This window comes from Strix aluco, chromosome 14 (genome assembly GCF_031877795.1).
Source record: "Strix aluco isolate bStrAlu1 chromosome 14, bStrAlu1.hap1, whole genome shotgun sequence".
Classification (NCBI taxonomy): domain Eukaryota; kingdom Metazoa; phylum Chordata; class Aves; order Strigiformes; family Strigidae; genus Strix; species Strix aluco.
In genome coordinates, this window is record NC_133944.1 from 23,005,309 (window position 1) to 23,027,518 (window position 22,210).

At 45.5% G+C, this 22,210-nt stretch overlaps 1 protein-coding gene and 1 long non-coding RNA gene across 2 annotated transcripts in view; one reads left to right on the forward strand and one right to left on the reverse strand.

The window, feature by feature from the left end:
• Window positions 1–145: 145 nt before the first annotated feature.
• TSNAXIP1 (translin associated factor X interacting protein 1) overlaps window positions 146–22,210 on the reverse strand; it is a 30,273-nt gene continuing 8,208 nt past the window's right edge. The window contains 12 exon segments of the mRNA XM_074839366.1: window positions 146–3,018; window positions 3,848–3,954; window positions 4,270–4,393; window positions 5,222–5,331; window positions 6,489–6,647; window positions 8,189–8,317; window positions 9,317–9,447; window positions 9,727–9,886; window positions 11,784–11,953; window positions 12,751–12,886; window positions 14,688–14,884; window positions 19,017–19,110. Of these exon segments, the coding sequence (XP_074695467.1) occupies window positions 2,790–3,018; window positions 3,848–3,954; window positions 4,270–4,393; window positions 5,222–5,331; window positions 6,489–6,647; window positions 8,189–8,317; window positions 9,317–9,447; window positions 9,727–9,886; window positions 11,784–11,953; window positions 12,751–12,886; window positions 14,688–14,884; window positions 19,017–19,110 (1,746 nt within the window). The 3' untranslated portion in view covers window positions 146–2,789.
• On the forward strand, window positions 12,896–21,168 carry LOC141929633 (uncharacterized). The gene is made up of 4 exons (XR_012625073.1): window positions 12,896–13,616; window positions 13,917–14,615; window positions 14,796–15,020; window positions 20,205–21,168. It is a non-coding gene; the product is annotated as an uncharacterized LOC141929633 (long non-coding RNA).

The following is a 22,210-nucleotide window of genomic DNA, read 5'->3' on the forward strand; positions in this document are numbered from 1 at the left end:
ATGCCTGTCACATATACCAGTTTCAGAGGGATGGATATGGGTATCAGACTTTCTCCTGCGTGTTTTTCATCAGTGTGCTCTTCAGTGTCTTCCCAGGGGGGTCAGTGACACACTAGCAAGCTTTCCTTTTATTTAGCCAGTCTAATTCCCAAGGTAATACACGGTGTTTATTTAATTTCTGATAAAAATTAATAGATTTTATTTTTGCTCCCTAATTCTTAGCATCTCCGTCTTGAACTTGAAAACCTTGAGCCTTTAAATGGATTCATTTGACTTAGACTTGAGTCTTTAAATCGATCAATTAATTTCCAGATGTCTGCGAAGAAGAGATGGCTCGAGGCTGCTGCTTTGCAGCCTCCAACAGGGCAGAGCGGGGCTGAGCGTGGCCGGGCGGGGTAAGGCAAAGCTCAGCACAAACATCATCTTACTGGTGGCTCTTCTGGTGCTCCTGGGGCGGGACAGGCTCTGGTTGCACCGGTGCAGCCGGTCTGATGGTCACGCTGGATGCTTGCCACCCTCTAGTTATTTCTCCCCATCCTAAGCCTGTCCTAAATCCCACCGCAAGTACGGATCCTCGTCTCTGGATTAAGCGGTGTGCGCAGTGTTGTTTCCTAAAACTACAGCTCAGTGGCACAGTTCATAAGGACTCCTGGAAATCCAACCCAGGTCTTGGCAGCAACACTTGCAAGTTAAACAGGTTTTGCACAACTTAAAGGAAATGACCAATACAGTTAAAATCTCTGGCAGGCAGTACCAATACAAAGGTCAGTCATTTTTCAAGTTTGTTTTTTTTTTTTTTTTAAAACATAATTCCATTAATACAACAAAGTAGATTTTTTTTGCAACATTCAAAAGTAAACAGTTTGTTCTTTGACAAACATATTGCAAAACTTGTACTTATAAAAACACATTTTCTGCCATTATGGGGCTTTTCAAGTGTGTCCTCAGGGCTTTGCAAACACCAGTTTGAAAATTTTAATCTGAAGTAGTAGTGAAGTTTTCAGCTCCTTTTCTCTTTGATGCTAAAACATGGTGAGAACCTCCCAAGGAGAAGCTGCTGGTTCCTCTTTCTTTCCATTGTGCTGCCTCCTCCTGTAGCCATCTGCAACCAGCTTCCTCCGCTGCCAGGTTCCTGCCCCGAGCAGCTTCCAGCTGAGGGCAGGAGGCGATGGGGCTTCGATGGTTGGGAGTGTTGTGAGAGGGAGAGGTAAGATTCCCCATCTGGTCTCCCTCTTCTGGTGAGATGTGTTGAGCGTCTTGTTGCAGTAAAGTCAGGGTTAACTAAATTCAAGACTTTTGGGGACATATTTTTCAAGTCCTAACAATGTAACGGGAAGGGAAAAAGAAAGAGATAGCTGGCGCTGTAAAGAGCTGTTAACTTTGGGGGATCTAAAGTCCTCAGGGTGAAGCAAAACAAGTGATTGCTGCTCTCTGTAGCCCACTGCTTTCTCTACCTCCCTTTAGGGGTTTTCTTGCAAAGCTTTGCAACTTTGATGTTCATCTACCAAACACTTTCTTGGTGCTTAACTTCCTTGTCCTTTTTAGATATACTGAATTTTGCCATACTCCAACCCCTGCTTTCAGAATACTCTTGGAGATACCTACATTTGGGTTCTAGCTAGATGATGCATCTCCCTTTTCCATCCTTTCATAGTTCCTTCCCTGGTATTTTGTGATTCGTGGTGGAAGTGCCTGGCACCAGCTTCAGTACCGAAGGCAGAGACCCCAGGGGCCTCGTGCCTCTGGGTGGTACTTACCCTGGCACGCAGGCTGTGATGCCTTTCCAGTTTACAAATGCAATCAGTTTTTGCAAATGCTCACAAAAACAGTGGGGGTTTTAGGAAGATTACTTCTGATTCCAGCTTTCTACTTTTCAAACTATGTGTAAGAAAAAGAACAGGTTTGCCTTCTCAGGTTTGCTCCACTTAGCAATTGAGGCACAACCATAGCAGAGCTGTTTTCCTACAGGTTTGGTGGGTTGGTTTTTTTTGTTTTTTTTTTTTTTTTTTTTTTCAAGAACCCTTATTCCCCTCCGTGGAGAGGGCTCTGTGCTGGATAGAGAGGACACTAACGAACAGGAATGATCAGTTAATGCCAGTGGTTGGAAAGGCAGCTTCCAAAATGCATGTGGTGTGTTCCTTGAAGCAAGGGACAGATTTCAGTGTTTCTGTGCTTGGATTTCCAGAAGTCTACTCATGTAGCAGCACTTGAGTTTCTTTCAAAGTGACTTCATCCTGGAGCTACACCAAGATAAAAGCATCCTTAGGGACATGGTAGCAAACCCGGTGTAGGCTGAACTGACCTTTCACGTGCACACCAACTCTGCTGATTGACCTCATTTTGCAGATGTATCTTTGCAACCTGGCCTCTTTGAGCCAAGGAGCCATAAGGCCTGAGGGCTAAAGCAGCCACATTACAGCCTGGAGTTTGATGGTGGCTTTGCAGGCTCTAGTAATGGCTACTGGAGCGGAGCTGTTCTGTCACCAACACCCTGTGGTGCCCCAGTGCCGTGGGGGTGTGAAGCCTGTCTGGGGATCCAGCAACCTCCTACTGCATGTCTTGCTGAGCTGAAATGACTCTGCAGAGGCTGCAAAATGGTACTGGAGTGCTTTGCTGCTTAAACTGAATGTGGTCCTGATAGTTCAAGCTAGCCTATCCTTGCAACTGTTAGCTACTAGATGTATCTTGGTATGCCTGGGAAGAAGTATTTAGTGCAGTAACTGACTCCCAGCTTGGTATCACAACCTGTAGATCAAACAGTCCCTTTATTCTCAATAATGGAAGCCTGCTCACTCTCCTTCAAAGACGGGCGTGCCTCCCTCCCTGGGTGGGGGCCCTACTCGTCTCACGTCTCCAGCGAGCAGTCTCTCGAGTGCAGTTTCCACAGGCACGGTTTCTTGGTCTGGCCTTTCTCTTCCACCCTGATAAGCCAGGTCTATGTAGGTATCCAGCGTCTGATCATCAATACCCGGATCGATCGTGCAGAAGGCGGTCTTCAGATCATCTGCCTTCACCTCTCTGTGCAAAAACAACTCGGTCACTGCTACGTGGTGGTATGTGAAAGGAATATTTACTTGTTTGTGTCACAGTAAGAATCCACGTCGCTTGAAATGCAGAGCAGAAATGTCTTTTGATGCTGTTATCTCTGCCTCTACTAGTATCCCTTTTTTTTAAATACACATCTAATAAAGACTGCTAAGAACTAAATTTCAAACTGAATGGATGTTAGGAATAGATTTGTGATAACCTGGGAAGACCTTAATTTCACTCTATTGTGCATTGTGATGTCATTTGTTAGAGAAATATAGTTTTTCCTTGCTAATTCAGTGCCTACGTTGGACAGTACTTAACTTCATGGGCATCTACCCACCTTTGGTGTTCTCCTCAGTGCTTGGCACCAGACTTTTTTTTTTTTATGCCTCTTTTTTTTGAGGTGGAATTATTTCTCAGATTTGCACCTTCAAATCTGCAGTTGTCAGTCCTGTTCGCTCTTCCCTCCTCAGAACCAATCTCTGAGGATGTGCAGGATTTTACTGCTATTTTTGGAGAGCTGAGGAGTGTTGAGCCATGAGACTTCAGGTACTGAAGGGGATTATTGGTACAACCAACATTCTCTACTCCCTGTCTGCTGTATCCAAGTCGTTTGGGTCAGGAGCTGACTCTGGGCAGTGTTTTGTAGAGCAGGGCTCAGCCAGGTTTGGGTATTTACTGCAATATTCACAGCTGGGGCTCTCTGTAGTGCAGGGGGCCCTGTGCTGGCCACACACTCCTGTGCCCCCAGCGGGGTTCCCTCTGCACATGCTGTCCTGTTCTACTGTCCCCATCAGCCCCTTCCCTCTGGACTTACTTTAAATCTCCCAGCTTGGTCTTCAGTTGGCTCAGATAATCCTGCTTCTCCCTGACATACTGGCTCCTCAGCTTTGCTACAAAATGTCCAGCATTCCCCTCCTCATCCTGAAAGAAATTACAGCTGTGTTAGCACTGAACATGGGTTCCAGTCTGAACAGGAGCTGCCCCCCAGTGTGTATTAAAATAACTCAGCTCTCCTAGAAATGGAATTTCAATGTGAAAAGTGGAAATAAAGAGAAAGAATATGGAAAAGGCACCAGCTTGCATTGCTGTTGTCTGCAGATGGCCTTCAGGTGTTAGAGCTTGTTGGCACTGCAGCTTTGTTAGTCTGATAAACCCAGTTAGTCTGATAAAACTAATTTAATCCCTAAATTAGGCTTAATCTGAATCAAAAGGAGAACTTAAGTAACATCATCTTACTTCTTTGAATAAGGATATGTAGTCAATGAGGTCTTCAGTGCTGTCCAGCTGGTACCTGCTTGCATCAACTAGTTCTTGGATTGACTCTTGCCTTTTCAGGGGAAAAGCTTCCCTCAGGGCCGTGCTGTGTGGAGACAGGCAGTACAGTATGAGCACTTAACAATGGCCAGTGTGGCTGGCTGGTTTTTAGGCTGTCAGGTCATGCAAGTATTCTATGGGGCCAGGTCTTCAAAAATTCATTGCTTTCACAGGAAACGCATTTCAAGAAGCACGTGCACCTTCAGACAGCAAAACGAGGGCAAAGCTTTCAGCAGAGCTTTAGGGCTCAGGTGAGCGTTGGATGCTGAGCCGTGTGGGACGCTCTGAGTGCAGCCGTATTGGTTTTCTGGAAGCCCAGACCAAACTGGTTAGCGTGTCTGTACCAGATCCACATTCCTAGCAAAGTGCTGGAAATGGCTGCTGCTCTTTCTCTTCTGTGCCATGGCCCACAGAAATGTTGTATTTAGAGTTTCACTTCAGGCACAGCTGATCGATGAACTGGGAGAAGATTGACAAACCTTGCACCTCTAGCAAAATTCACAGAAATGCGTTATGACCTTTCACAGGAGCTCACGGGAGCACCGTGCAGGGTCCCCTGTCCCCTCAGGGAGCGTGGCAGGGTACAGGAGCTGCCAGCCTGTCCCCCTGCATGTGTGAAGCACCCCATGTCTGCTCTCAGGCCTCTTCAGTTGAACTACTTAAAATGTGCAGTATTCACATTATTCTAAACCTAATGCAGGGGTTAACAAGTGTAGACTTGCTACAGCTGTCCACACAGGAATTTGAAAGAGAGAAAAGCCCTCCTCCCCTGGCTGTGCTGGCTGATAAGCAAAGCAGACAGACTCAGCAGATCACAACATCTGACGTGTGCCAGACGTGGGCAGAGCTCAATGGGCAACAGTCGGCCTCTTGCCTGAACCGCTCGCTGGTCAGGGATCCGCTGTGCAAGCTGTCGCAGGCAGCCAGCTCCTTCTGCAGGTTGGAAATCAGCTGATTCTGGCCATGGTACTGTTCTTCACCCACCTGTGAAACAGGGCAGGTTCACAGGTCAGTAACCGCCACGTCTGTCCCTTGGATTAGCTTCAAGAGGGAAGCAAAACTGCAAAAGGATTGTGCTTGCTTCTAAAGCAACTTCTAGCAATTCACAAATAATTAAGCAAGCAACACAGTGGCTTCTTGTTGAACAACTTAAACTGTTAAACCCTCAGGTGCAGTTGCTCCCCTAGAATGGCAGCAGCCTCCCTGCTCAGATGGTGGCACTTGGTCCCAGCCACTTTTCCATTTCCAAGCAAGATGTAAGTAGGGAAAGTATCAGAGGACCTCGGGGGGCCACATGTCTGCGTTACAGGAGATGGAAAGATGTGGCCATGTAGCTGGAGCTCTCCAGCTCTGACACGGCGCTGGGGAGCGGGCAGCCAGGCTGCCGGGGCCTGCACGGTGCTGCAGTTCAGAGACTGTCCCCTGAGCTTCACAAACACTGCCCAGGGACAGACCATGAGCTGTTTCAGGAAAGACCTACTGAGAGAAGGAGACACGTATGTAAGGCTCAGGAGGATCTCATCACAGTTAAACAGCAGCTACAAAGAGAATGGAGGCTCTCTTGTTGGAAGGAGCCATGTGGGGAGGACAAGGGGCAACAGGTACCAGTTGCATTGGGAGAGGTTTCATCTTGGCATAAGAAAGAAATCTTTCACAGTGAGAACAATTAATCCCTGTAACAACCTCCACAGGGATGTGATGGAGTCCCCATCACTGGAGATTTTCAAGGTGCAATTGGACAGGGTGTTAGATAATCTCATCTAGCCTTCCTTCTCCACAGAAGGTTGGACCAGATGATCTTTCAAGGTCTCTTCCAACTTGAGCTGTTCTATGATTTTAAGTCTTGCAAACAGAAGTCTCTCATTGGAGAGAGCAGATAGGATGTGGCTAAAGTGACTGAAAAAAAATGGGGTCTTGTAGAAGCTCTGTGGGAGCAGTAAGAGCCCGCCATGTCTTGCATGTACAGGGTCCCCTTCTCTAGTGTGTGTCAGTGTTTACTTTTATTCTCATGAGAAGATGAAGCTTCCCAGGGGGAGAATGAGAAGTGAAGCTGCTCTGCAGAGGAACGCTTCCCTTGCCTGCTGCCTGTCACAGCAGAGATGTCTGGGCAGAGGCACGGCACTGGCCTGCGGGTTGCCTACCTTCCCAGTGAGGACGTCGTAGAACGAGCTCAGGACGTGGTTCGATCGACAGAGTCGCATGTTCTCGTGGAGGGTGTAAGACCATTGGAAAGCGGCATCTCCGTGCTTCTTCTGAAGGCAGCTGAGAAAGAACTCGGGAAGATCGGATCGCGTCCCCGTCTGCAGATAAGAAGTGAGTAACTTATTAACAAATCTGCCTATTTGATTCCAGCTGGTTTGTGTATAGATGTCTGTCTTCTGGGGATCTCACACAGTGCTAACACAGCGCTAGTGCTGGCTGGAGTCTTCCCTGTTATTGGGTTGTTCAAAATGTTTCTCCCAGGTTTGTCCTCTAACTGTGGGTAAGTTCACAATGAAGCTCTTCTGCTGCTAAGATCACTGATAAAGTCTCTCTTCTACCTATTTTTGTGAAATATGTAGGAACTTGCTACCTGTGAGGTGCTACCCCTCTGCTAGATTTAGCTGATTTAGCTTGGCTCATGGGCTGAGACATGGAAGCAGTTACTGGAGAAAAGTAGAGCCAGGCAGTGATTGCAGCAACCCAATTTCCCTGGGAAACCAAGCTGAAAGGAAAAGACAGCTGCCATAGAAAACATTAAGCCATTTAGGGCTGATCTCAGAGCTCTTTCTACGCTTCTAGCTCAAGAGAAGAAATCTATAAAGTGATTCTGCCTCTCTCAAGGTTGCTCTCATATGACTAAGGCACAGTAATAGGGCTTGTTCAGTATCTGGGGAGATGGTATCATACTTGTCCCTAACATGGGAAGGATTAAACAGCCACTTTTATTCTCTTAGACTCTTGTGTCACCCCAGACAGGCATCCCATAATATCTGCCTTGGCAGAGAACACACACCTCACCCCCCTGACCTCCAGCTGTCATTCCAGCCCACCTGGGACAAAGCAAGGGAAATTATTTGGGTTTTGTGTAACAAAACCAAAGCACTTTTATATTAATTTATTTATCGATATAAATTATTTTTTGCCCCTGCTCCTCATTTTTCCTGTAGTGCCACCCGTTCCTCTCTCGCATGGGCACAAACACCATGGAGCTTAATAACTGATCGCTGTGGGTTAAAATCAACCCTGGCCTTGCTGTGGCTGCACAGATGTTGCCAAGGTTTCCACCACCTGAGAACAGACGCTGCAGAGTCATGATGGCGTGGCGGTCTACAGAGCACCATCATAGCCCAGAATAGCAGCAGTCCGTCCAGCTGAGGCCTCGGACTCATGAGTGGGGCTGATTTAGCTGAGGGTGACTGCAGGGGTTCCTCCTCTGGGCACCCTGCCCTCATTGACAGCTCAGCTGCTCTTGCAGCAGCTTGCTGGACCGCTGCAGTTTACAGCCCTGGACATCAAAGCAACCAGCGCTGACTTCTGGTTTCCTGAATGCCTCTGAGTTCACAGTGCTGGCTGGGCATCAGCTGCTTCGTGAGCACTCAGCTGGCCTGGGAGCGGGAGCTGCAGAAGAAGCCTCTTAGGCCTGGGATGGAGCTACTCCAGTTATCCACGTGACACTGTCCTAATCATGAGTCAGAGCCCTGCCAGGCGCAGGGTTACTGCCAGCCGAGGCGGTTTGTTCTTACAATGTTTCATGCAGCTTGATCCAGATGAAACACTAGGCAGGACATGGGCGAGACCCTGGCTTCCCAAACTGGACTGACCGTCAGAGCTGTTTGTGGAGAGGAAAAATGCGACCAACCTGCTGTTCTAGTGCAATTTTCTCCTTCCAGACATCCTTTAGGATGTTCACCATATCCTTCTTAGCCAGCTTTTTGTTCTTGACTTCACCTTCATGCCTCAGGTACACAGGAACGTTGTCCCCTTTGCCCTAAGCAATGGAAAAGAAACACAGATAGAGGTAAGGCATTCGCCTCGCTGGCCGCAACGCAGCAGCAAAGCCACGTTCTCAGCATCTAAAGCCATCAAAAGGAGTCATTTGTGTGGGTCTCATTCCCAGTACTATAAAACACATCTGTCAGCACCTCTGCAGTGTGTCTCAAGTGCTCCAGGGTGGACAAAATGGGACCACGTGAGAGGTTCTGCCCAGCAAAAATAGAAGGGGAAAGATCTTCCTTGGGAATATCTTCTAGGAATGGCAGCACAAATAGTTCAAGCATCTGGAAAGGCTGAGGAAGAGATGTTCAAGGACTAAAGAAATGCTACTCTGTCTCTGAGAAAATCTTTGGATACAGTTATGCTTTGTATGATGTCAAGAATCTATGTAAGATGTCTCTGTCCCTGTATCATTTCCTGACTCCCCCATGTGCCGGGGTGCAGCGCAATAGGACGGTGTGAGTTGAATTAACTTCCTGATGCCACAGAATGGGCATGACTATGGGAATGACTGTGTAGTCTTGCTCTTTCTCTTAGTCATTCTAGTGCTTTGTCTGAGTTCATCTCATCATCAGAGAACTAATCTGGTTAAAAATGATTATTTCTCTGCTGGACACTTCCCTGTCGCTGCAGCCAGTACCAGGGGGTAGGGACAGGGGGGGAAGGACAAAGCTTTTCAGCAGCAGGAAGCTGTTAATTTGTCTCAGCCATACCGTGCAGCATTAGTAAGGGGCTCTAGCCCACCAGTACTACCTACATGTCTGATAATTCAGTGTAGAGTGGCTACTTCAGCTGTGTCTTCGATATGCTCACACTCAGTCTCAGGTTTTCTATTGTGCTTGAGTTTTCCCAGCTTTAAAGTTTTCGGTGGTTACCCCAATGGGAAGGTGAATGTTGAACACACCAGCCATGAAAGCAATTTTCTCACCCTTCTAATGGTTATTATAGCAATTAATTTCAGTGGAAACAAGCAGAGAAGAAAGCTTACACATACCCATCCAGGGAAGGCATTTATCTGTTTGAGCAATCCTGTTCCTATCTCTTCCAGAAGCACATCCACTAGCTCATCGCTGGTTTTCCCCTCAGCCAGACAGCCCCACCGCTCAGCTCCACCAGGAATCACCTCTGCAACAGCAAAAACACGCTGAGCTGTGGGGAATGTGCCCACACATACTGGTTTTGTGTGAATACCAGTAGGAGCCTTATGATAGATACAGATCTCTAGACATCTAGTCTGTCTCCTAAGATGTCTAAGGCAAAATGGAATACCCTGCAAGCTCCTCTCTCTCAGGCCACTCCCAAAAGCCTAGGAGAAAATGGGGCATTGCAGGTAAGAAATGCACCATAGCAAAGTGTTTAAAGATGAGCTGCCTTAAGCAAACCACTGCTGAATACATTTGGCACCTGAACACTTGGCCCAGTTTGGCCGGGGTGTGCAGTTGCGCCGAACTCGCTGGAGCTCAGTGCAGAAGTTGTCTCGCTCTTCTGCAGTCTCTCGGTGGATGTCCAGCAGAATTTCATATTCCTTATGGAGCTGATCAAAATCCTTCTGCAGAGTCTTCATCTAAAGGATACAGAAAGGAGGAGTGTAACCAACTAACCAGAGGAACAGAATTTTTCTGTTGTCAAACAGCTCAGGTGAGCAGTCAGTGTAGTCCATGAACTTAAGGAGAGCTGTCCCTGGTAATTGATTCTAGATTGGAAGAAAAATCAATAATTTATTAAATTTTATTGTTACCATTTACAAAAACTTCCAACAAAACATGTCAATGATCCTTTTATACCTGTTTTTGTGTTTAAAAATAGATCTTAATCCACTGGGGGAGAGCAAGAGAAACATAGGCTTCTGTTCTAGAAATTTTTACACGCATCCCCTTCAGAGTCACTATACTTTATTTAGAAAGTGTTTCTTTTTTGTATGATTTATCTATGCTCTACTACTACAGAGGCGCATTGTGATTCATAGGTAACCACAGCTCTAGTCTGGGTTTTGAGGGCTGTGTCTGTGTTTATTGTGTCCAGTTTTGGGCACCTCAACACGAGAGAGATCTCGAGGTGCTGGAGCGAGGGCAGAGGAGGGCAACGAGGCTGGGGAAGGGCCTGGAGAATAAATCCTGTGAGGAGAGACTGAAGGAGCTGGGACTGTTCAGTGTGAGGAGGAGAAGGTGAGGGGAGACCTCATCACTCTCTACAGCTCCCTGAAAGGACGTTGTAGAGAGGTTGGTGCTGGTCTCTTCTCACAGGTGATTAGTGACAGAACAAGAGGGAACGGCTTTAAACTGCAACAGGGGAGGTTCAGACTGGACATGAGGAAAAAATGTTTCCCAGAAAGAGTGGTCAGACAGTGGAATAGGCTGCCCAGGGAGGGGGTGGAGTCACCACCCCTGGGTGTGTTTAAGGGTCGTTTGGATGAGCTGTGGGGGGATGTGGTGTAGGGGAGAACTTTGTAGAGTCGGGCTGAGGGTTGGACTCGATGATCCCGAGGGGCTTTTCCAACCTGAGTGATTCTGTGATTCTATGATTATGCCATGACGCAGGGACGTGAGCAGTGGATGGAGCTGTGCTGATGGTCAGGGCTGGAACGGAGCTGCCAATGGCCCAAACGTATCTCGAACAGCCCAGCACTGCTTTTCTGAAGCACAAAGACAGGTAGCACTTTTTTGCCTCAATAGAGCTTTTCATCCATCCCTCCTGACAGCTGTGCACTAACGATGTGGTGGGAACTGATGTGTTCTGGTTTTCATCCTCCTAGAGATCAGGTCACTGCCACTCTGGCACTGTGGGGTTGGAAGCAGACCCCATCCTAACCACTGGTGTGTGTTGTCCCTCGGATACCCTGCATGTGATATGGCATTGCTCCTGTGCATCTCCAGTGCAAGATAAGCCATCAAACATTTATTCTGAAAAGGCAGCAAACAGATGTAACATGAGGAACCTAGTCCAGTTCTTTCACAGCTGGAAAATGCATTGATCAGCTCCGTAACTGGGAACCTTGGAGATCCAGTAGGCTAAAGAAGCCATTTATTACTGGAAAAGGCAAAAACCCAGCTAGACAGACCTGTTAGCTGTTTTGGGCAAAACTCTGCAATGAATGTGAGGTGAACCCACTTCATTTACTTATATATATGATGACTTCAGACAGTAGTTCCTAAGCTGTAATCTGTGGACTCTTGGTGGTCTGTGGGCCATTGTTGCTTTTATGGTATTAACTCAGTTAAACCTGATGTTAAGGGTTGGTGATGGTATACTAATTTTGAGTGCTCAGGCAGGCTGTGATTCCAGTAGACACGGAGCTTTGGGGATTAGAAAACAGTGGCTTTTCATGTATTTTATGTACAAAGAACAAAGAAATGGCCTTCTGTGAGCTCTAGGTTTACTGTCTCTATCCCAGCCTGAATACTGAAGCATCATGTTATGTCTATTTATGTGGTAGAGCTTGAAAATTAGGAGTTTATGCTCACCTCCTGAAGTAAATCAGAGTATTTTTTTTCCAGTGATTCAAAATGTTTCCTGGGCACAACATCTCCGTAGTCTGCTATTATTGTGTTCATCTTCAGCTGGGCTTTTGTGAGGTCCTGTCGAGCTATCTTTAATGCCAAAGTTAACTTCACCACATCTTCACCCTTGACATCTTTAAACAACAGCCATTGATGAAAGCCCATGACAGTAAAATTGCAGTCGTTTTCTAAATCATCTATTAAACTTTTCAACCACATAGCCCTGCAAAGTGTCAGCAAGAGCTGAACGGGCGTAGACGTGTTATTATTAAAGAACTGTAAGTCCAGGAGTGTACTGCAGTGTTCACGTTCCCACCCACAGCCCTGCCTCCTCTCCCATGCACGCTTACATATTCAAAGGCTCAAGCTTGGTTTTGATTAACAGAAAGGCTCACAGGCAGGGAGAGCCTTATGTGGATGCAATGGCTACAGCCAGTGAGTAAGAAGCAGCAGCACTATGGGTGCCTGTAACCCGACTGTGGATCAACAGAGATGATGTACTGAAAGGGTCTCACCACGAGTAACCTCTGTGCCAGGTATTTGTGACACCTGAATTGTGAACAGGCACAAAGCTGCCATCTGTGGCTGGGTAAGACGTGCTGACAATTTGCACTGGAGTCAAAAAAACATAAGGAATTTTTGCACTGGGCAGCTCCTGCCTTCAATTTACCTGTTGTGCTAAGCAAGTGTACAGGAACACCAGCAATGATTTAGTGAATCAGATCAGACTAGTAGGTACCTCCCTGCCTATTCCTTCTCCTACTTGTTTATGGACTTTTTGTCCATGAACTTGTCTAACTTCTTTCAAGAATCAAAGCATATCTGAAGATATTTCAGAGAGACACTGAATTTTTCATGCGATGTTGCACCCGTGTGTGTGCATTTGGGTCTCTGCACAGGCCAGGTTCTTACAGAGATCCACTCCCCCTACCTTGGACTTGGCGACGTGTCTTGTCCAGCTGTTCATCATGCAGATCATTCAGTTTTGCCAGAAGCAGTTTGCGGGCACCGTGTTCATTGAGATAGCGAGTGTACTCCTCAGCTACACTTGTCCGCAGACGCTCCACCTGCAGCAAACAGAGGCTTGAACAGATCGGGAGCCACAGCATCAGTGGGAACTCTTGGATTGGTTTGGTGGGTCTAGAGCAGAAACTAAGGAGCAGAGAGCGGGATATTATTTATTATTATTTTAACTATTTATGAGCATTTTGGTCTAGCTAGTGAAACCAAAGCCTCTAAGGTTCACCAGGTGCTAACTAGACAAATAAGGAGCCTCCATAGTCTGTCCAGAAGCTTGTTCTTCACCTTTGCCACTTAAACTTAGTAGTTAAACTAGTGGATGAAAGCAAGTTCCTCATGCTGTTATCACACCTCTGACTACATGGCCTCAAGTTGCGCCAGGGAAGGTTTAGACTGGATATTAGGAAACATTTCTTTACAGAAGGGGTTGTTGGGCGTTGGAATGGGCTGCCCAGGGAGGTGGTGGAGTCCCCATCCCTGGAGGGGTTTAAGAGTAAAGTTGACTTAGCGCTGAGGGATCTGGTGTAGTTGGGAACTGTCAGTGTGAGGTCAATGGTTGGACTGGATGATCTTCAAGGTCTTTTCCAACCTAGACGATTCTGTGATTCTGTGATACAGCAGAATTACTGTGTGACTAGGACGATTTGTTTCTTTCTCCTGCTAATTTTTCACCAGGAGGATGGTACAACCCTGAAACAGGCTGCCCAGGCAGGTGGAGGATCACCATCCTGTGAGGATCTCAAAAACTCAGCCAGACAAATTCATGGCTGATCCGAGGTAACATAGGCGATAGTTCTGCTTCATGTGGGAGGTTGGGCTGGAGACTCTAATGTTCCTTCCAACCAACACTTCTTTGATACTTCCTGAATTAGCTACAGTAGCTTGTCAGGGCCCCAAGAACCTTAATTGTCCTGATCAGCTCAGCTGGACCCTCCACCCACAGACAGTCCGCCCGCAGCCAAGGAGCTCTGTTTAAGATCAGGCTGAGGCTTTTGGGTTTTGCTGAGCTATGTTGTGGGTGTATCTGCCTCCAGTCCTGTCTCTGCAATCTAACTGGACCTTGGACTGATGTTGTAGGTAGCTCTTCTCCTGGATGGACCTTTTCAGATGTCTGTTGCAGTTTTCTCTCCAGTCCTGATTCCGGCTCTATCTCCTGCTGCTCCTGAGTGCTTCCTCCCCTCTACCATGGCTGGACCCTGGGCTTAACTGCCTGAGCTGGACCTGCTGAGGATGACTGCTCCCAGCACCTCAGTTGGTGCCATGAGTCTGTGCCCTGGTCGGTGGGGCTTTGACTGCACTGGGGGCACCCTCAGCTCCTGGCTCGTCCGTCCTCATGCAGGAGCCCTGGTCTTGTTGCTCTCCACCACTAGTACCATTTCAGCCTGAGTAGCTGAAACTGGTCGAGAACTGTGTAAAGTGGTAATTTAAATTGGAAAGACTAATCTGGCCTATAGATATCAATGCGACTGCAGTAAGATGAATGATACATATTTAAAGATGTTAAGGGTACAATATTGTAAGAGAGTGCATATACTTTTACATAAGAACCTACAACATTAGTACCAGGAAGAGATTTACTTCCTCCCCCCTTCAAATGTGACACTGGAAGCGCCAGACGGGACAACAGATACAAGTGAAAACTTCTGACAGCGGCAGCACAGCCTGTCCCAAGAGAACAGCATATTCTCTGGAGCTGGCCAAGATCCAGCATCATTACCTGATGCTTAGTGCCTGCTCCAGAACTTCTACTGGCACCAGAGGACGAGAGGCTGGGAGGTAAGAGATCAGATGTGTAAAATGCATCCAACTGCAGTTGGGAAACATTTGACTCATCATTGTCTAATTTACCTGAGTCTGAAGAGAATTATTTTCTTCCTTCATGTTGTCAATGAACTTTAATAAATGTTGTTTCTCTTGCTTCAACATATTTATTTCATCTTTCTCCTTTTCCTGCAGTGCCAGTATCTGCCGGGAGCACTCCTCGGAGACAGTTGTGACCATAGCCTTCAGGGGCTCTAGGGCACGAATTGTCTTCTTCTGATGAGCTGAAGAAAGCAGAGGTGGGGTCTCACAATGAGCAACAAAGCCTGAATTTCACTCAGCTGGGCTGTTGGATATTCAACACCAAAACAGTGCTGGTGGGAAGCGGGACTGAACACGGAGCTTTTACTGCTTGGCCTGGTGAGTGCCTAAGGACTAGGAGTGGTATCTTTTGGGATTATATCCCGTTGTTTATCCAGCTGTGCATATGAACTTCATAAGGATTTCTGATTTCAGCTCATGCTATTTATCCTGGTTCAGAAAACAAAGGATGAACAGTATTTTATTTTGTTTTCTTGAGGTTTTGATAAGATATAATGAGCACCGATGGCTTTGTCATGTTTCACTAGGTGGGAAGGTGTCACCGTTTAAGCACAGGCAGCATATGGGGCTGAAGACAGCTGATAATTAGCAAAATATCCTTTTTTGTGAAGGCCCATTCTTCATGAACTTCGATCTGCTTTCTTGTCTCTAAATGCATGGTCTCATGCAGCCTTTTGTGTACGAATTTGTTGTCTACCCACTCTCCTCTCTTTTTAAGTATGCCTTGACCTCTCTTCTTTTGCCTTTTTCTTCAGTACATTTAGTAAAGAACTCATGGGCTGCTCTTGCCTTTCTCTCCTGTAATGTGTGCTTTTCACTCTCAGCTTTTTCCCCTTTACTTGAAAATTCTTCTTGAAGATATTTACATGAGGAAGCTAGTGACAGTACTTGACTTGGGTCCCACATCCTACTTACAGTTACATGGTAGAATTTGGTCTGATGTCACCTCCTTGGTGCAGAGGCTTGTTTTTATGACTAGATGGAATTCCACCAAGAGAATAAAATGATCAAAGACAGGATATGGTGTGATTCAAATGAGGCTGTGAGCAAGCCTCATTTTGTTTGTGAATAACTGCATTATTCAGCAGTCAAAACTGTTCACTCCCTCTCTTGAACAGAAGGATAGAAATCCTGGTGGATGCTGAATAATCTGATTTGGAGGGGTTTTTTTCCTCCTCAGTAAAACCTGGTATTAGTACTTGTGTACAAATACTATACAACAGATTTTGCATTTTGAAAGTTAAAAAGCATACATAAATCTAAGAACAGGAACTACTTATTATACTTGGGTGTGAATTTCCTTCCCATGCTATAACTGTACCAAAGGTTTTACAGAACTGTTTTGCTATGATACTTGTGTCAGGGCAAGTGATGGCAAAAATTAGAGCATTAGCACAGGAATTCTGCCACTAGACTCTTTGGTTTCTCAGTGCGACCATGTTGAAACTTCAGCAAACTTGTTTTGAGGTGTAGTTTGAGTGTTTCACAACTGACTCGTGACCACAAGCAAACCCCTTTAAATTAAGTGCAACAGTATTTTTAATTGTAGCTGCCTAGTATGTCAGAAGTTAGAGCACAATTTGGCTGCCAAAGTGATTATTTTGTAGTGTGGACACTGGCCAGCGCCATCTGAGAACATTAGCTCCCTGATGACCTCTCATAACTCCCCCCATGCCAAGAAAGGACAGACATTCTCCCACTTGGAAAGAATTCAGGCTGTGGTGCAGCTCATTGCACATACAGAATTGCTGGATGGACCCAGAAGTCTTAGCACCACAAAGGGGTCAGTGTGAAGGCCCTGTAGACATAGCACTATTATTTTAATCAAGAAATGGATTCAGCTGTGGATAATGTCACTCTGAAGTGAAGACCTGCCCTGTCATTGAGCTTTGCCTCAGGGGAGCTCCCAACAACATAACCTTTATCTTGGATCAGGCTAACAGCTGTAGGGATTTGGTGGCACTCTCCTCCGTGATGATATTTTCCAAATTCTGCTTAGTACCTTCACATTCATGTGGATTTACTCCAGAAACAATGCCATAGAGCCTCAGTGCTGGCTCAGCACAACCTTCACACCCAAAGGAGCTACAGTTGTATGTCCAGGTGTGGCATAAGATGAATAGTTGCAAGCAGCCAGTACAGGCTGCACATCCCTGTAGCCATCGGAGGCAGCTGCGTGCTCAGGTACGTGTGTGCTGGCTGCTTCAAACATCCTGCTGCCAAAATGATGCAGCTAAATATACAGTGTAAGCAGTACAGTTTTAGGACAACATTTAATAATACAATTTTTTCATTTTTTTTTAAAGCCAGATTATTCTGACTGAACAGGGAATATGTTGTAATACTTGCAGATTTAAGGGGAGAACCCACCCTGGCGGTGGGTGCAGTGGTGAGCACCTTAAAAGTCACATAGTCTAAGCTAGTACAGCGTATATGACTAGGGCAGAAAAAACAGAGTAAGACAAAGCTGCTCAATCTGACAACAAAGATAAAATGCTGTGGTTTAAAGGAGGTTTAGTTTCAGTTTCAAAGGGAGCTGAAATGCTCCAGATGGAGTATGCATGTTAGGTGGAGTGATGGGACATCTCTCTAAGCAAACTGTCCCATTTATCAGCTCCAAAGCTGCACCTTAAAGACTCCAAGCACTGTCGTGAGGGACTATAAACAGAATTAAACATTCTGATGTTAGGAGCCCTCAGAATGGCCACCTCTCACAGATTTTAAAGAAGGTTTTTTTTGTTAAGCACAGTCAGACAAAATTTAAGAATAAATACTTAGAAGTGCAGTTCTACAAATGAGTAAAATTCCTTCCTTTTCTTTCTTTTGTACTCTTTCTGCTCTCAGACATTTGCTTTTGTCTCTTCCCTAGCACAGACACTTTCTTGAGCAATTTAGCTCACTAAACCAACAGGAAACTTTGCAGCTCTCGGTCTTTGTTTTTCCTGCTGGGTGAGTTGACTCAGCTCACGGAGGTGCCCAGCGAGTGGCAGAGCTGGTGTGTTCTAAGCAGTGGGAGTGCACCATCAGGACTGGGGATGTGGGACCTGCTTTCCGTGGCTATGAGTGGTTGGATTAGATCATCACTGCTCCCTTGGCTGGGCAGGTAAGCTGTTGTCTGTGCTAGGTAGGGAGAAAGAGGCTTGGAAATCACTTACTGATAACCCCATCCAACACCCTAAAGGGGATGGATGTCATGCAGGTCTCATTAGCAAGGTAAAATCTGTAATTAGAAAAATGTCCTCAATATACAGAAAGGTGGGAGGATCCCAATCCCAACTTTAAAAAAAAAATAAAATTAATTCCATTTGTTTTATTCTTAGAGCTTCAAGTACACTTGCTACCATGGCATATTAGTTCCCTGGCATTCAGCTCATTTCCAGAAATAAAGCTATCATAAAAGATATGTTTTGCTCTGAAGTCTCCAGAGACTTCAAAGAAAAAAAGGGAAATATCACTTCCAAGCAATATGGAGGAGTCAGTAAATGAATGCTTTTAAAAAAAAAAGCTTCAGAGAGCAGTACAATATCAGCTACAGCATGGACACCAGTAACGTCCCTGGGAGCTGAAGCAAAGGAATGTCTCCTAAAGAGTTCTGGAAGGATACTGATTTTAATAAAAAAGGTTTTATATAGTGAATAAACTTTACCTGCTCACCTGGTTGAAAGATACCATGCAAAGAAAGATTTTTGTCTGTAATGAAGGACTATGATTAGGTAGCCCAGGTAACAGGTACTGAGATAAACAATATATATCCTTTAAGAGACCGTCCCAGTAGGAAACTGTTGACATTTGATAGCTGCTCAGTGCCCAGTGTGAAATGAGCTCCTGGTTACAGTCTATTTCTAGCCTCGTGTGATTGTTTACAAAGTACTGGTATCACTGTGGCATCTGCATGCCAAGCAGAGTTTAAAGCACACTAAGAATGGCCAGGGAACAGCCAGTTCAGTTCTCTGCCCTGCCTTGATTCAGGAGTCACTCAAGCTTCAAGTTACCAGTGCAAGTGCATCCATGTGATTGTCCCAGAAGAAACTTGCAACACCGCTGTTGCCTGAACTGTGTATCTGATAAACATTTTAAAAACTTACAGGTCTTAAATCTAGATTTAAAAATTCAAAATGTTATAGGAAAAAAACCCTCCGACAACTTCATCTTACGTATGAAGGAAACAGACCTAACGGACCGGAAGGATGGTTTTACCAGTTGACACCTGTTTAGGCTGTTCATCCTATGTATGTATCCAACACAACTAAGCTCTGTAAGAACATGTCTCTATTTAGCATTTTTCTCCCCACAGGTCAAACTCCAACAGCTTACCCAAGGTAACTTCATATTCATTCTTTATAGCTGTCAGCAGGGGCTTGTAGGTCTTGAAGTCCTCTATGAAGGATTCAAAGATCTCTCTGTAGGGCTGAGAGAAGAGAGAGAGCTCGAGAAAACATTCAGTGGCACATTTTGCAGCATTCAGAGGTAGCCGTTTTGTCCAACACAAATGCCATCTAATGACAGTGAGAATAAGTATGAAAATACTGCCACCACATTTTATTTTGCCTTTCCACCTCTGGCTTGCCATCCTAAATACATCACATGAAGGTGGAGCTCTCTCCGCTGTTGATAGGCACCACGGCATGATGGAGAGCAAACAAAGCTATTAGCAGCCAAAGAGAAGCTTTGATCAAGTCTGCCAGGGTAAACCTCCAAAATATTGTGCTGTTCAGATGGTGTTTTGGAGAGCCTTCTCCCTTGTCTTCATCCTTTCCGTTGGAGGACAGGGAAAGGATTGTCCAAATTTAGCCTGGAATTTCATTTGAGGTTTCATGCACATCTGGGATACTACCAATCAAAGCGTTTGTAAAGTATTACCAAAATCTGTTCAATTTGGCCTTATTAATCTGACTGATAGTATTTCATGTACACCAAATTGCTCCTGGAACAATGCCTTCAGGGGACCTTTCACAGCTCTAAAAACTCCTTCTAACGTTTCAGAAATTTTTCCTCTTCCCCGAGGAGGAAGCCTTGAATCTTGTGACTTATGGCAAAGTGAGTGTTGGGAATGGAAAAATGGGTGGAACCGAGTAGTGCTTGTAATTTTATTGGGGAATAATGGTCTGAAAGTGGATCTTTAAAATATAACACTATATTACAACTAATGTTTTTTTGTAAACGTGGAGGAAAATGGGATGAAGTACTGTATGTGGATGCTTTTATGACTTTAAAGTAAAAAAGTAACTTGTTCATGAAATGGAATGTATGAGCAGAAAGCGTTAACTGTTGCAAAAGTTGTGAAATTGGAAAACAAATACGTTGAGGATGGCTAGGACATGACTCATAAACATTGGATTTAACAATTTTGTCAGTATTTTTTGCAATTATGATAGGTATTGCTATAGTGAAATGTATGATCTCTCATATTGTTTCCTCTCTTTTCTCCCTCTGTTCGCTATGTCCGGATTACCACCCTCCCTGATGACTGCCCCAATGTTTTACTGCATGTTTGAGTCACAGGGTGGTGTAAGGAACCGAATGAAGGAAGGAATGCCTCAAACATTCATCAACACAGAAAACCTCAAGGACAAACTGTGGCCTTTGTGATTAGTCTAAGGAATGTCACTCAAGGAAGCACAGAGTGTATCAAAGGATGCACCCCCCACTCCCTTGCAGTTGTATTGACAAACTCCTTAGATAAGCCTCAAAGAGGGGGAAAGGGGACTGAGTGAAACCAAAGGTTTCCCCTCAAGCACAAGTACCACTAATCACCGGCTCCATTGTGTAAGCCAGACACCATGTATGCCTTGCTGATGACTTCAGCCTTTGCCATTGAAGAGGTGACAAGAACTGAGGTGAGCATTTCTGCCCCAAGAGCCTGATGACTGCTAATGTTAATCAGCTGATAAGACGAACTTAAAAGGCAACAGAAACTTTGCTGCGTGGTGCACCCACCACCCAAGATTACTGGACTTGAGACAGTGCTGGATCCAGGGGTGGTGATCCGGATTTCTTTGACTCCCTTTCCCCTTCCCCTTCCCTTTCCCCTTCCCTTTTCCCTTCCCCTTCCCTTTTCCCTTTTCCCTTCCCTTTTCCCTTTCCCTTTCCCTTCCCTTTCCCCTTCCCTTTCCCCTTTCCCCTTCCCCTTCCCCTTCCCCTTCCCCTTCCCCTTCCCCTTCCCCTTCCCCTTCCCCTTCCCCTTCCCTTTCCCTTCCCCTTCCCCTGCCCTGCCCCCTCTCCCCTCCCCTCCCCTCCCCTTTCCCCCCTTTTTCCCCTTTTTCCCCTTCCCCCTTTTTCCCCTTCCCTCCCTTTTCCCTTTTCCCCCCCTTTTCCCCTTTCCCCCCTTTTCCCCTTTCCCCCCCTTTTTCCCTTTCCCTTTCCCTTTCCCTTTCCCTTTCCCTTTCCCTTCCATAGATTTATAAGAAGCCACATTGCTGCTTATCCTTTTCCAAGTTTAAATTGTTCTCTACCACAAGTAAAACAGTTTAACCGGTCGTTTGGTGTCATTTCACCTTAATTTAACCCAAGGGGATCACAGAACTGTTGCGACTGTCTGGGCTTCCAATCCCGGTCGTGACAGATGGAGCTGACCAGAACTCAAGGATGTAACAATATGGATGTTAAAGATATGTAACAAGATCAGAGCGTTGCTTTTGTTGCCTATTTTGTTAGGCACTCTCTGCAGAGCAGAGTCTTTCTGCAGATGTCCTTGTCAGCAGAATAAAACTTGTTCAGAGAGGATAGTCAAACTCCCAGGGTGTATGTGGGCCATGGGAAGGCTTCACTAGCAGTAAGGAACGTTCTCACTGAGTGTACCTCACTATTAAATAAAATAAAACATGTTATGTAAGACAGTAAAAAATATTTCCAAAGCATAAACACATTTATGAAACCTCTATTTTCTCTTGCCGTTAGTCACTTTTTGTTTCCCTCTATTCTCTTCCATCTAGCACTTTCTTTCCCCATCACTACAGGCTTCCTTTGGGAATGAGAATTTGAATTAATTTGTGCAGAGAAAATAAAATCCAAACTTCCCATGGTCTGCATAAATGCTCTAATTGCAGGATATTACAAAAACATGAGTACCCACTCCTCCTCTGTCTCTGTTTTAAAGTAAAGTGGTTGTTCTCAATGTCTCCATGAGGTGTGTCCTCAGACACTCACAACAACCCCCCCAGGATCAGACCCATTAGAAACTAAGAATTTTGGGGATCCTGATTAGGCTCAGGCAAGGGCTAAATCTGAAAGATACTTTGTGTCACATGCAGAAACCTAACTTCAGAAATGAGAGGTTTTGCCGTGAAAATTTGGAAACCTACATGCTTGCTGTTTTATGGGTTTAGGCAGGAATCTTCAGGAGTTTAAGTGTGTAAATTCTGTTTCTCATCCACTTTAAATTATCACGTCTTTTTGAAGACTTGGGCTTTGATTTGAAAATGGAAACTTATAGAAGATGTGGAGTACACAAGAAGATGCGAACAACCCAACAACATACAAACAACAGCAACCCAACATGTAAATAAACT